At 35.0% G+C, this 16,159-nt stretch overlaps 1 protein-coding gene across 1 annotated transcript in view; it reads left to right on the forward strand.

Annotated features, from left to right (window-relative positions):
• The window catches only part of PRIM2 (DNA primase subunit 2), a 269,780-nt gene that overhangs the window by 151,482 nt on the left and 102,139 nt on the right, over nt 1–16,159 (forward strand). Inside the window, exon 8 of the mRNA XM_045543797.1 lies at nt 1,590–1,657. Coding sequence (XP_045399753.1) covers nt 1,590–1,657 — 68 coding nt within the window. The remainder of the gene's footprint in view (nt 1–1,589; nt 1,658–16,159) is intronic.

Below are 16,159 nucleotides of genomic sequence, written 5' to 3' on the forward strand. Positions count from 1 at the left end.
TTGCTTTTGTTTAGAAAAGACAGTTTCATTAGAAAGCGTGCTATATAGATTGACAAAAGTGACTGAAAAAGCCCAGTCTGCTCTGTTTTCAGAGAATTGACTTTTGGAATATCTAGATGAATCATTTTAATCTTTTTAGACCATAACTCTGGTTCGGAGACATGAAATCTCTTGAACAGTGAAAGTGACATTTTGTAATGTGATTTGACATTAACAGATACAGGGAGTATTAAAGTGCTTTGTTTGTGAAACTTGATAACATTTTATATGTTATGAAATACTAGACTTAATATTTCTCAGCGATACTGAAAGTCTGGTTGTGCTAAAATTGCAGCAGACTAATTTTCTCACTTTATCGTATTTTAAATTAGTCAATAACTTTGTTGACATGTGTTGGCTGTTGGACAAAATTGGGAAAGTTTCTTCAGTATTATTAGATATAACACGAATGACTTCATGTACGGCATTTTGGTCAACATTTTTTCACAAATATTAGGTATTTTTAAATGATTTTAGTTTTATTTGCATAATACCAAAAATTAGGTTTGCTGAGTTAAATGTCTGTTTTCCATTATCAGGAAATTTTAAATAACATAAAAAAACTAGAGAGGGAGGATATCCTATATATATCCTATATATAACCAAAGGATATCTTTCAGTGTGTGGCTTAAGGTTCTCTTTCATGAATTGTCAAATGATTGATTAGTAGGATACAAGAACTATTTTGATCATAATTGAATCCAGGAGAGAGATTTATCTTTTATTTTTGTTTTGATGTTTTAAGTTTACCTCAAGCTATCTGATTACTTTGAATGAATGTCTTTAATTTCTTTGTGTCAAATTTTTGTAAGAGAGCATTCTCTTAAGAACAGAGAGAAAAACAGAGATAGGTAGAGGTATTAATTGCATTATTGCAATAAAATATATCAGAGGCTCACATTTTCATGATAGTCTGTCATCTTGATGCACAGTATTTAAGAATAAGGCCTTGGCTCTCACTTTTTATTTCCTAGGTCAATTTGAAGTCATATCTCAATATTAAATACTTTGGATTGCTTTTGTATACTTAATGAATGTTCTTGGTTCCTTATAGTAATGTGGTTGTCAAAATGAAGGAATACACACACGCACTTCTGCACATAACCAGGGTCACAGTGTTTTAGCTATAAATGAAAGTCCCTCTCCCCAATTTCTTCATCATCTTGGGATTCAGTGCTATAATGTTGGTTGTTATGCATTTAACATTTAGAAATTTTTTCATTTTTATTTACAAAGATAATATTTTCATGAGTAGAGGCTCTTTCATGAACTTGGATGGACACTCCTCTTATTCTTCTTACTCTTTGGCGTACCTTTTTCTTCTAAACTCAGTGACATACCCTGTGTCCTTAGAGCCACGTAATGAGCTTTAAATCATATAGTATATCAGCTCTTTATATACTTTTTTGATTTTAAAAAAGAGAAACATTTTCTTGTATTTTAAGTAAGACTTCTCTGTCTCTGCCCCTGCCCCTGTTTTGCATTTAGCATTCAAATATGTTCGGTGTTTGGCCTTTGCTGTTTTTATTAACTCTCTTCTCTGCTTTTAGTTAACAGCCAGGTCTTTGCCTGCTGTGCAGTCTGATGAAAGACTTCAGCCTCTGCTCAACCACCTCAGGTAATATAAAGCAACAGTCTTGTTACGCTTATAAATCTAGTGCAATTAAAGTGACTAAAGTATATCAAAATGGTTAAAACTCCTTTAATTACTAAAAACTTAAATTTTTTCTTGCTTTAATTCTGTTACTCAAATTGAAACTCTTAATACAATATACTTGTTACTCTTAACATTAGAGTAACGTATCACATATAGCCAAAAAGCTCTTTTAATTCAACAACAACGTACAGAACTACTTGTTAAGTTTAAGTTAAAATTGGTAGAGATGTTGAACTTTACAGAAAGATCTCAAATGAATGAGCTGTTAACTTAAATACAAAGCCAAGGCATACTTTTATTGGGGATAGATGAAATGAGTGAAGTTTTGTTTTCTAAATGCAAAGATAATGTAGCCTAATTATAAAAAAAAACCAAAAAACAAAAAACAGAAAATAGAGGAGAGGAAAAGGAAAAACCCATCATTACTATTCAAAAGTAATATTTCTCCTCTCTATGCTTTTAAAACCCAGTGTTGAAATTATACTTTATATGATTTACTACTTTTTCCATTTTTTATAAACATTATAAGATCTTTTTCCTATTATTAAAATCTTTCTAAAAAATTATTGTTAGTGACTACATGATAATTTCTTGTATGGCTGCACTATAATATATTCATCTCCATTTGGGAGGCATCTACACCATTTCCAATTCTTTTCCCTACCATAAACAGTGTTGTATATAAACATTTATCTGTATTTTAGATAATTTCCTTGGGATAGGTTTTCAGAATTGGAATTACTTTTTCAAAGGATGTGAATCGTTTTACAGATTTAAGTGTGCATGTGTGTACAAAATATATGTGTGTATATATTTATCTTTTTCAAAAGCAAAACTTTATTCTACTTATACTATCATATCGTATAAGACTGCCATGTTATTATACCCTGGACAAGATAGGGCAGCCAAAACAGTTGCTAATAGGTTAGTCATAGAGATACTATTCTGATCATATGCATTTCATTGATTATTATTAAGAATGATTTTTAGACATTTTATTATCCATTCTTATTTTGGGGTGGGATTAACTATCTGTATTCTTTGCTCATTTATTGGTATCATCTCCTGATTTTATTTGGTCTTACGGGCTTTAGATGTAAAGGATAGTAACTCTTTGTTTTATTTGTTACAAACTTTTTTTCCAAATTTTATTACGTTGTATTAGTATTTGGGGGGTGGGCGGGGAGGGAAAGGAGGGGGTCCAGACTAATATTTCAGCAGGGACTGAGTAGCATACATATTGTACACATAATTGTTAAATTTCCCTAGAGCTCTGTGTTAGTGAGTTAAGAAACCCAGAAATCATGTTTGAGTCTCTGGCCCAACCCCTCCCCCACACCATTCAAATCTATTGGTGATTTTATCTCTTGAGTATCTCTCTTGTTGTAATAACATCTTGTCTGTTCTCCTTGACTCCTGCTTTGCCGTTTCTAATATATTGCACATCATTGCTATATGTGATTATATTATTCCTCAGCTTAAAATCCATCTCTACCTCCCCAATTTCATTCTAGCCTGACATATGAAGTTCTTCTGTAAGGGGCCTGACCTGTCTGTCTCTCTGGACTCCTCTTTCAGCACTGGGACGCTAACTTCACTAAATGCCATGAAGTTCCTCTAATGCTTGCTTGCTTCTACGTCCTTGCAAATATTTTTCCTTCTGCCACTTCTGTTTTTGATGTGTGTGTGTGTGTATGTATTTTAAATATATATACATGCTTACATCTAAATAATTTTAAAATTTAATTTTAAAATAAATATTTAAATGTATTTAATATAAATATATATCATATATTTTAAAATATACATTTAAAATATATCTAAAATGTATGTAAATATGCTCATGTGTTTTTATATGTCCAAATATAGATAAAATATATTTTTGTATTCTCCCCATCTCCTATAACATGACTAACTTTTGCTTGTCCTTTAAGACTTGGCTCAAGTGTTAGCTCCTCTGATAAATTTTCCCTGACCATTCAGGTCCCTCCCCACCAGCCTGAATTGGATACCTTTTATAGATGTTTTCATAATATCCCATGTCTATCTCTGTATTACAGAATGTATGGTATTGTTTGTTTACTGTCTGATTTCTCCATTGTAGTGTGAACTACTTGAGAGCTTATGAAGTGACTTTGACTTTCTTATTTGTATTTCCAGTAGCTGGGACTGTATCTAGTGCATGATAGGTATTTGTTTATATATTTTGTAGATTGAATGAATGCAAGTTATATTAGTGATATTTTGTTGTTTATTTCTGTATAAGGTTTTTGTAATTTATAAATCATATTGTCACAGTTTTTTTTCCCTAAAAAACTACTGGTTCAAAAGGTATAAACCTAAAGGGTGGAATCTCAACTCTAGTTAATCTCACAGTTGATTCTGTGAGATAATGATGGATTTTCCTTCCTCCATCTCAGTATGGTAATTGCCAGCTAGAATTTAGATTAGCTACTGACACCTCTCTTCGAGTCCTTGAAACTTGCACAAACTGTACATTCGTTTAGGGCTTTTATTCTCTGTGCAGTTCACCCATGACTGGTTGCTAGGCAACCACGGCTAGATGCTACATGTAATATGCACCAACTGATGTTGCTTTTTTATTATTATTAAACCAAATGGTTTCTCATTTTATTACCATGTCAGAGACACCTGTATGTAGGGTGGCAGCTGATGTGCATAGTTTGACACTTCCTGTTCTACAAAGTAACCTTGTGATTTTCCTTTGAAACATATTGAATTGTCTCTTTCGGCTGTCTAGATGTAGTGTTTTTCTTCTGTTTTCCTTTTGCTTAGGCCAAAATAGGAAAGAATATTGTTTGGTTTGAGAGATTCTAGTGATAATCTTGTTAGGAAAAATAATTATTGATTTGCATGAACTATGTAATTTAAATGTTAGTTAGAGGGTTATGGACATTAGGAGGTTGTGACTGAGATCATTATTAGGTCTCATTTTGTTTAGTGCCTCTAATGATGAAAGAGGAATGATGAATAGCATTTTAATTAAATTTTTCAATAAAACTAATTTGGAAGGATGATACAAATACCTGTAAAACTTGAAATAGCTCAGCCATAGGTCTGACTGAAAGAACAAAAAAATTGAATTTAGCAATACAGAGAAATTCTCAAATAATTTTACAGGACTTACACTCTCAAGGAGAATTAGCATGACACTTTGCCAACCTAATAATCTAGAATATTGCTTAACAATATATATTATTTTGAGAATGCACAAGTGATATGTCCAGATTTTCTTAGTTAAATCCAGTTCTCTAGTTAAAAGTTAAATTAAGCACAGAAAAACATTTTGCTTCAGTGTCTTCTGGCAGTACCAGTTTATTATTATTCATTAGTAGCATCCATCCACTCATCAGTTACTGACAACCAGTTATGTGCCTGGAATAGAAAAAATAAGACACAATCTCTGTTCTCAAAGAGTTAACAGGTTTGATTTCATTTGAGAGGTACTTGAATAAGTTACAAAATTTGTAAACTTTCAGTCAGAATTAAACACAAAGTACATATTTTATTGAACTGTCTCCCACATGGGATTATTTCCTTAAATAATGAGGCCATGATTTACTTGTTTTGGTTTCCATGCATTCTAGCACAGTAGTGGCTCTCAGTGGGTACTCAGATTAGACTGAACTTTAATCTCACTTGGAGAACGAGGTTCCATTAACTAAGAAGGAGAATAAAGCAAGGAAGACAAGGGGATTAGGAAATGAATATGGTTGCTTAGATGGTTTCAGTAGTTTCAGCAATTTTAAGCTCAAGATGCCTGTGGAACAAATGTGGGGAATATTTAGTAAGTAGTGGAAGAGTGAGATTTATACCAGGGAGACATTTGCTAATCATCACTGTGTAGGCAGTGGTTAAAATCAGGAGAATGGCTGAAATCACTTAGGGAGAGAGTATAGAGAGACAAAAAAAAGGAGAAATGGCCCCGAACGGAACCCACAGAATATCAGTGTTTAAGTGACTTGTGACAGGCAGTGGGGGAGAGGTGGGTGATGAATTAAGAGAGAAACCATTAAAAATACCAGAGAGGAATCTTGAATGAAAAGGGAACACAACAAAAGGATAGTGGCATCAAAGATGCTAAGGGAAAGATTTCAAAAAGAGATGGCAAATGCTGTAAAAAGCTCTAGGGAAGTCAGGTCAGAACTACACAATGCCAGCTGGATTAGGCATCAGGGTGCCACTGGAGGCTTAGCCTCGACATTGTAATGGTAGGGGTGCGATTCTGAGTCCTGTGAGGAGACAAGAAACACATGAGAAATGAAGCTGTGGAGATATAGTGAGTGGGCTCCTCTTGATAGAACTTAATTCTAAGGGCAGGGAAGGGAAGAAGACTTCATCCATGAGCTTCATGGTTAAAGAATGTGTTTTATTTTTACTTAAGATTGGAAAGATGAGCATATTTACAGGTTAAGGGGGAAATGAGGACTATGGGAATAAAAGGGAATAATGGAAGGAGCAAGGGTAGAAGGGTAGGAGGGGATGGGACCAAGAAATCGCTGGTTGGAGTTTACAAAGTACTTTCCAACCTAGCTTTTTGGTTCATACTCAGAACAACCCAATGAGGGCGGTACATGGTTGTGTATCATTATCCCTGTTTTAAACATTGGCGATGGAGCCTCAGGAAGTTCTTGTTAGGAAAATCTGATTTTTCTAATGAAAACTATTGCCCTTCCCTCCTCTCAAAAGAGGTGAATGAATTATTTCATAAGACTTTACAATTTTTCAAAATCCATTCTAGGACCTCTTCAGTTGGAGGAAATAAACTTGCTTGGACTTACAAAAGAATGTAAGTTCCAGAATGCTGGAGAGAATTTGTATAAATCATTATTTCTGCTTTCCCCAAATCTCATAGCATTAGATACATTACGTAGTGAGCCTGCATCTCATTGTGACTTTCCTGTTATCCTCATAGTTATATGTCATTGTGTTTTCTAGGGTGAATTATATAGTGTACTGATTTTTTAGTTTGGAGATGTATAAAGGTCTTGGGATATGTTCTATCAATGTAAGTTTACTGTAAATAAGTACCTTTACTATCCTAATGATGGTACTCATGGGATAATATTTATAAAATGATACTAGGCTAGCAAGAGTATATGTTAAAGATTATTATTTTTATTTGTTGTCTCACTTATAAATGTAAAGTATAGACAGATGAGCCTAGAGAGGAAAACTTGCAGCCCATATTCTACATGTGATAACTTGATAACTTTAATTGTGTGGCTAAGATTGTTTTTTCCCTTAAAAATAATGCCTGTCTCTCCACAGTGTATGCATCTTCCTCCCTCATCCCTTTACTTCAACATATGAAGTGAATGGGGTCCAGCATATTATAAATCACCTTAATAGTTGCTCTTATTTAATATTTTGTCCTTAATTAAAGAATAACATGTATTTGTTATACTTTTTCTCCTCGTTTTAGTAGCATGTTTCAGCACAATTAGAAATCAACTAAAGGTAAAACAAGCTAGCAAAGAGAAGTATTGCTTACAGTAAATACTTAGACTGTATCACATGGATTAACTTGTAATGCATCCTCAATTTGTAAGTAGGTGTTTATAATGACCTTTATTTTAAAATCGTCAAAATATTGTAAGCATGTTCCTTCAGTTGGTATTATTATAGGCTACTTTTGTAAATTTCCTTTTCCTAATGCAGTACATTTGGTTAATATGTGCATGTTTCTGTTTATTCCTCTAAAGAATATGCTGTCACAAATTTTATATCAGACATGCAACCTCTGTAAGAAAACTTTTCCTAGCATCCATAGTCGTACAGTTCTCAGTGTTTTCTTTTTAAATTAGCACTCATTTTGAAATTAGAAAATTGTGTGGGCATTCATGTGTCTATTGAGGTAAATATGAAAATAAATGCTAGAAAATGGTTTAGTAGATAGGGGCTTCCATCAATTGAGGGCGGAAATGAAAGCCTCATTAACATGGGCCACATGCTTCAGTTGTTTGTTAGCTCTGTTCTCGTCACCTGTTCCCAGTCTCTGGCACTGTTTATTTCCTTCTCTACATGCAGCAGCACAAGCTTTTAGTTCAGTGATTATTGTGAAGGTTTGCCAGGTGCCGAGTAAGATATTAGTAAATTAGAATATGTTCTTTTCCACTATTTATCACCTTCGAATTATAATTTTTTTTTCATAATAATTTTTTTCATGTCTGTATGGAAAGTATTCATGCCTTCTTAGAGATGTACTTGTCGAGCATTTTGTTAGAATCAGCCCATTGTGTTCAGGGCACTATTATGTAATAGATACTCTGATTATATGCAAAGGAGCTAAGAGATGTGCTCCCTTAACTCAGGAAGTTTATTTTTTCACGGAGAAAGAGGACCAAAATTTATAAACACATACCCATCCACACACACTCCCGAGGCTGCACTGGAATATTTGCTGCAGCTTAGTCAAGTAGGTAGTAAAGAGAAAGTCCTATGAGAGACAATATGGATTATGTTACAAATGTAATGTTATTTAATGTTTTCGGTAAAATATATAATCACAAAATATAAAATTTGGAAGAAAAAAAGAAATCCTACCTCCCTAATACAACCACTATTAAGCTTTTTTTCCCCCTTTTTCTTTTTTCGGCTACATGGCCAGGAGTCAAATCCAGGCCTCTTTCATAACAGGCGAGAATTGTACCACTGAACCATGCACATACCTGCCAAGCTTTTGTTGTAATCTCTATGCATATTTTTATGTAATTATAGTTAAAGTGATCAAACTTCTTAAAAATTCTTTCACTTAATAAGTCATAACTATGTAAGGTAGTAGAAAATTGCTTTTCATGACTCTAATTTTAAATGTCTGTATAATATTCAATCAGGGGTAGATATATCTATTTTTAGTTAACCATTCCCATTTGATTGGATATTTAGATTTTTTTGGTTGAATAAACCTGTGAATTAAAATTGTAGAATGTAAGCAATTTTTATGCAATCAGGCAAAGTAAACTGGGGAAAAGAAATGCTGTAATAACTTTGTGAAGAAGGCATTGAAGCATAGATGTCTTCCAGCAGATGGAGATAAGAACAAAGAACAGCAGCAAACTAGGTGGTGTATAGCTTTGCAGATACAGGAGAGTTCATTAGTCTAAAGTTGTCGTGTTGCCCAGGTGAGAAAGTGGCAGAGTTCTTAACAAGTAAACCAGTGACTTGGAAAAAATCGGAATTCAGGAAGCTGAATTCTAAACCTTATTAGTGTGTCTAGATTTGAACCTTTGTAGCCATCTTATCAAACTGTCCTTTATAATTTAAAAAATCACACACACACGTGTTATTATGTCTGTGTATAAGTATAATAAATACATGTGTGTATAAATATCCTTGGTATTTAGAAATAACGCTAGCATTTTGTGTATGGGTAAAATAAAAAGTGGTGAGTGTATTCGTTTTCTCTTGCAGCCATAACAACCACAAATCTAGTGGATTAAAACAATGCCCATTTATTATCTCACAGTTCTATAATTAGAAATCGGACGTAGGTCTCATCAGGCCAAAATCAAGGTGTCAGCAGGGGTTGTGTTCCCTTACCACAGGCTCTGGGGGAAGAATCTGCTTCCAAGCTTATTTATGTTATTGGCCAAGTTTAGTTCTTTGCAGTTGTACTACGGGGATCCTCTTTTTCATGCTGGCTGTCAGCTGGGGCCTGGTCTTTGTTCCTACAGCTGCCTACCTTCCTTCTCATGCTTTCCAGGAGCTCCTAGAGGCCTCTGTGGTCCCTGTGCATGGGACCTATCTCAGAACCTTCCCATTCTTCACACATCTCTAACTTGTCCTGCTGCTGCATCACTCTGCCTCCAACCTGAGAAAGATTTCTGCTTTTAAGGGCCCATGGTATTAGATCAGACCACAGGGATATCCAGGATAATGTCTTCATTAATTAATGCCTTAACCTTAATTATATGTGCGAAGCCCCTTTTGCCATCACAGGTTCCAGGGATTAGGGTATGGACGTATTTGGAAGGCCATCAATTTAGCCTGTTACAGTGGGGCTTTTCTTTGGGGGTGGGAGTGAAGGGTGAAAACAGTTTTTTGCATCACTTTTCATCAGTTTTACAAGTAATTCATCACTCTTAATTTATACAGAATACTAAAGTTTCCTGGGGTTTTGCAGTTGATTTACTTTGCTAGTTAACATGTCTTCAAGTTGGAAAAAGGGTTAAAAAATAATAACAGCAATATAAATAAGTTACTGATTTTCTTTTTAATGATATAGAAAGAAGATAAAAAATTCTTTCCTGCCTCATCAACCAGCTACCTAACCAAGGCAAATACGTACCTTTGTCAATAGTAGACTTTGTAATGTGGTTGTACATAGTGGCTGCGACTTAAGGCAGTACTTGGTGTGACAGCTATTTAGTAATACATGCTCATACACCTTTTAGTATTCTAAGAGTTTGTTTTATTTATTGTTTATTGAACACATTAAGGGAACTTACTAGGTGCCTGGCATGGTGTTAGGCTCTAGGGATATGTATTTATTTCTACCTTTTTAGGACTTAGTATTTATTAGAAAAAAGAGAATTTTAACTACAGTAATTACAGTACATCGTGATGACTGCTGGCATAGTGGAGATATGTGAGTCCATGGGAGCGCACAGCATTATGGAAATAACAAAACTTTGCATGTCACAGTGCTCTTATAGCTTAGCCTCAACTAGACATTTTAGATTTCTTTTAGCCCTGTGACTCCAAGATTTCTCAGAAATTGTTAATGCTGGTGGTCTTCCTGGAAAGTAAACTTCATGATTTCTTATGCTTTTTTGCAGCTCTGAAATTTCCTATTCTTCACTCACTGGGTTTCTTTAAAACATTGATTGCCTTCTATTAAGTAATAAAGAAAATTATTTGTTTTATACTGTGTTAGTCATAACGCACTAACAAAGTACAAAATGATAATAATGTTATGGGAAATAACTTTCTTAAAAAACCACAGAAAGCATTGTAATCTCACATTGTTACTGTGGTATATTAGCAACTAAAAATTACCTTGTTAAGTGCTACGTAACAGAACTTTCTGTGATGATGGAGATGTTCTATACTTAACGCTATTTAATCCAGTAGCCAGTATAGCTGTTGAGTGCTTGAAACATGGCTAGTGCGACTGAAAAACTGAATTCTAAATTTAAATTTCAATAACCAGTTGTAAGTAATGGTTACTGTATTGGACAGTGTAGTTCCATATCACATTTGATGTACATTTAAATAATGACTTATTTTTAAAAAATCATAATATCGGGGCCTAGAGTTCCAAACCTGGTGGCCCTGGAAAAGCTGTACCTGCAGAGTTATTATAAGAAAATGTGGCTACTGAAGGATATGAGGCTCCTAAGTCAGGGCTGCTCTCATACCTGCTGGTGTGGAATTTGCCTCTTTGCACCTGAGCTGCCCACCTTTGCAGAACTGTAGCAGGGACTCCATAGAAGAGGAATACTTGAAACTGCCCAGTGGGCAAGCTGTGATTCCTGTTCTGGATCTTTTTGAGTAGATGGCTCAGAAAGTAGACTGATGCCACAGTGGCCTCTGGAAGTCTTGTGCGTGTAAATGTTAACCTAAGAACACCACCTGGCATTCCAGAACCAATTAACTTTTATTCATTCAGGGTAATAACAAAACAAAATATGAAAAATTGGGCCGAGGAAAGACAGATTACCAAGTCTCACCAAAAGTTTAACGCCCTCTCAGTTGTTTCAAATTGCTGCTTAGAAAGTAGTGGTCTAAAAGATAATAAAAAATGAAATAGAAAAGCCCACTTCTAATAGAGCTACCTTGGTTCTTGACTTACTGCATACATACAATCTAAAGGTGGCTACTAGGAACAGCCATCAAACGTGTATAGCAGTGTGTCTTCTTAGACTGAGGGCTGCCCCTAATCACCCAATTTAAAGTCACTCCCCCCAAGTGCTTTATAATATTATCTCTCTATGTTTTCTTCATAGCAACTCCACTGACTAAAATGATCATTTTTATTTATTTGTTTGTTTGATGTTTATTTGCCTAGAATGTAAACTCCATGAGAAGGAATTTGTCCATCTTCTTTCCTGCTGTCTCTTCATTACTTATAACAATGGCTAGCATTAATAGTACCTCAGTAAACACTTGAATGAATGAATAAATGAATGAATGGGTAAGTGAAGTGAATGATAGAAAACACTTTCAGTTGAAACATTTTACCTTTAATTCAGTTTTTCAAGTTGCTAAATGTTGAGACTGAATGAGATGGTAATTTGGACAAAAAGCTAATGGATTTTCTTCATTTCCAAGGGAAAACTCTGATAAAGAAATGCTCCTTTCCCTTGTAGAAGTCTAGTGCTGTTTTTGTCTTTTGTTGTGGGACTTGGCATTCTTCATGGAATCGGGAACTAATGATGGAGGTCCAAGAGCACTTTCTGTTCCTCTACATGATCTCAGAAGAGAAGACCACCCCCCTGCCCCCGCCCATATGTTTTCCTCCGGTGACTTATTCAAATGTTGAAGACTTGTATTTTAAAAAGAACAAAATCAAGGCTATTATATACCTCACTCTTTTTATCCATGAAACGAAACCCTTAAACATTATAAGACACCATCATTGGCTGTTTAAGACTAAAGGGGCATATGGGGGAGGTATGTAATGGGATTGCTGGACTGTGGCTTATATTAATAGTCCTCATTAGCTATCCCTATCATCCCTTCTCCTTATACGAAAACTCCCCAAACTGTGTCCCTGGTCCTCTATTGGGGAGCAAACGTGAGGGGGTAATCTTAGAATGCCATAAACATGTGATAGCCACTCTCAGAAGGATTCCACACTCTGTAAATTATTAGCAGAGGAAAGGAAAGATGTTGTCCATCATTTTAATGTATTAATTCTGCTGGATGTTTGAACTGTATTCCCTCAGTCCCTCACATTTTCATTACTACCCTCTTAGGCATCCTTTCTTTACTGCAATCATTTGACTATCCTGTGCCCAAGCCAGAAACGAAACAGCTTCTATTAGGGTTCATTATATTACAAGAATATACACTAAGAATACAGAATAAAAGAATGTAAAAAATTTACTCATGAAAATAGAGATATTTGTTCGGGGCCCTAAATATATATGGTGAAAATATCTACATACATATTATAGGGGTGTATGTGTGTATATTAATATTTTACTTTTAAAATCAATTTTATTGTATAATTTATATACAAAGAAATCCACCCATTTTAAGGTACAGTTTGATGACTCGACAAATGTAAGGTACAGCTATTTTTGGTAGAAATATGAGATGCAACTTTCAGTTCTCTTGTATGTAGTTCATTGGATTATTGAGATTATAAGTTAGAATAAATAGGAAAATATGGGCCATCTGGGGAAAGATAAGGCCAACTTACAGTAGCAGTTTGTACTATTTATAGTTCTTACCCAATATGAAAAACCCATGTGGTCCTGATTTTTATGGCTATGTGAAACTCTTGGAATCATATAATTTCTCCCAGTTATACAGAAATATAGATCATTATACTACATATTGTCTGCTGGTAGCTTTCTGGGGAGATCTTGTTTTTAAACAAAATTGAGTAAAATTCATGCTTGTGGAAAAATAATTTACATTCGGCCAATTTAAAACAGAATTTTATTGATTGTGTTCTCATTTGTGATAACTGCAGGAAAAAATCACCTGGGCTACTACAAGTTGGATACCATTTACTAGGGATTTAGCTGGGGGAAAAAAACTTCATTTCAATTTCAGTGGTGACAGCTGTTGAGTGAATTTTCGTGTGATATCCTGGCAGCAGGAAATGATACATTGTAACTTTAGCTCCCTTGATTTCCTACCCACCCAACAAATCCAAACTGCGGGGATTGTGCTTTCTAAATGTCTGAATGGCCTAGTTTATGTAGACAGAGTATTTTTTTTTAATGTCCAAAGTGGGTAAAATTGTGATTGCAAAAATAGATACATGGGTAATGTACGGAAACATTTGTTTCCTCTTCCTGAAATTGTTTTTCCATTTGTGCAATGATTACACTTGGCTTTATGTGAAAAGGTTGTATTGGAACGTGGTGTACTTTTATAGAATGATGTAGGGGATTATAGTTCATTTTGAAAGATGTATTAGCTTACTTTTTAATGGTCCAAATAAATATGTTTCCTCGATGCAGAGATCAGTTTTGATTACTTGTGATGTTTTCTTCACCGCTTTTTTATTTTATGCCAGTTTTAAAAATATGATAAACTATAGCCTGCCAGATAGAAACGAGTAAATAGTGTTAACCTTTTTAGGTTTGAGAGTACTGGGAAATGCTTGACAAAGAAAGGAAATATGTTTTATATGTTATTGTTTTATGAACCTCAGATTCTCTATCTGTTGGTGGGCAGGGAGGGCAGAGAGGCACTCCCTGAGGGTGGTAGAAGAAATCTTTCCACTGTGCTTTAGGATCTTGCTGTAATCCACATTCACATCCTGCCTAGCCTGGCTTCTGAGGAATGAGAGAAGAATGGACAGTTGCAATTAGGTGCTGAGGTAGGCCATGCAGCCCCAAAGATTCCCAAATAGAAATGTGTCCCAGCCTTATTTGTCCCCAAAGAAACAATTCAGATTACCTCCAAACTAATCAGAATTGAATATTGTTTCCCTAATGGCAAACTATGGCTTACATTTAGAAAGTTGATTCCCAAGTAAAATGTTGTAAAAACAAGCGCATTTACAGCAGACTTGAACTACTTCCTTTAGCTTACCCAGTTGCAGCTTACATTCTGCTTGTGACTGACAGAGATTAATCTTAATTTGGCAACTAGAAGTCAGGGTAGGTCTGTTGTCTATTCTACAGTTCTACCTAGTCCTCTAGAGAATCATTTGATTGTCTCATGTCATTGTGTCCCCACTGTACAACAGTATTGTCCAGTAGAATCATAATGAGAACAATAAATGTGAGCCACATGTGTAATTTAAAATTACTTAAGTGATATTAATTTTTTTTTTTTTTTTGGAGACAGAGTCTCGCTCTGTTGCCCAGGCTAGAGTGCCGTGGCATCAACATAGCTCACAGCAACCTCAAACTCCTGGGCTTAAGCAATCCTTCCGTTTCTGTATGTTTTTAGTTGTCCAGCTAATTTCTTTCTATTTTTTAGTAGAGATGAGGCTCTCGCTCTTGTCAGGCTGGTCTTGAACTCCTTACCTCAAGTGATCCTCCTGCCTAGGCCTCCCAGAGTGCTAGGATTACAGGCGTGAGCCACCACGCCTGGGCTGATACTGATTTTAATAACATGTCTTATTTAACTCATATTCAGAATATTTTAACATGTAATTGATATGAAAAATTATTAATGAAATATTTTACATTAGTTTTTCATACTAAGTCTTTGAAATCCAGTGTGTACTTTATACTTAACTGAACATCTCAATTTAGGCTGAGCTACGTTTCAAGCGCTCAATAGTCACATTTGGCTAGTGGATCCTATGTTGAACAGTGCTGCTTGACAAAATTGGATTCCATTTAAATCTCCAGTGTTTAAGGTTGAATTTTTGTCCATGGGAAACTTCCTAAAGCTGTAAGTATAGGCTATAAGGATAGACTCACAAAACCTTCCAGATATTAGGTTATTCAAGGACATCAAAATTCATCTACTTCAAAGTTAAATATTTTATGTGGTAAATATAAAGAAGGTAGGAAAGAAATTATTTTTTTCCCTAGTATTCATAGGAAAAAATTGGTGAATGTTAAGAATAGAGAAAAGCCATATCCAAAATGTCTAAGTGTAATAAATTTAGGCCTAGATGTTGATATTACAATTATAGTGAAAAATACTGTGGTAAACTCTATGGACATTTCATTTGATCCTCACAGCAATTCTTTGAGGGCAGTGATTTTGTGATCCCTTTTGTAATCCCTGTTTTACCAGTGATTAAACTGAAAGCGATTAGGAGAGTGTTGCAAAGTCATCCAGATAGTGAGAGTATACAAACTTATGATGATTGGATTCTGAAACCTATGCTCTTAATCACTCTTCTCTGCTTACTCCCTTGTTCTTTTATGCCTCCATGATTGCCTTGGGCAAGCTGGACTTGGAAAAATTATGCAAATGAAGAGGAGTTTCAGCTACGCTAAACTGTTGTAACTATTCCACTACTTCCTGCTTATTCCCTTAAATTTTCACCTATAGTCTGAAAAGGAGAAAATGATCCCAGATGTAATCACTCTGGAAAAGCTAACTTTTGCCCTCTCATTTTGTCAGTTACGCCCGGTGGCATTTATGTCACAGTCGTGGATCTCATGAATACCACTCTTGGAGCTGACCTGTGATGATCCATCTTCTGCTAAGGATCAGTGCCACAGCATTTTTTTCCTTAACCAGCTAATCTTGTCTTGAGACTCACAAATCCACTTTCATGTAATTTTTGCTTTTTGTTTTCAACTCTCAGTTTCAACACTCAAAAACAATTCCCTGTTGAGTACCTAA

Source organism: Lemur catta, chromosome 2 (assembly GCF_020740605.2).
Source record: "Lemur catta isolate mLemCat1 chromosome 2, mLemCat1.pri, whole genome shotgun sequence".
In the NCBI taxonomy this organism is placed as follows: Eukaryota; Metazoa; Chordata; class Mammalia; order Primates; family Lemuridae; genus Lemur; species Lemur catta.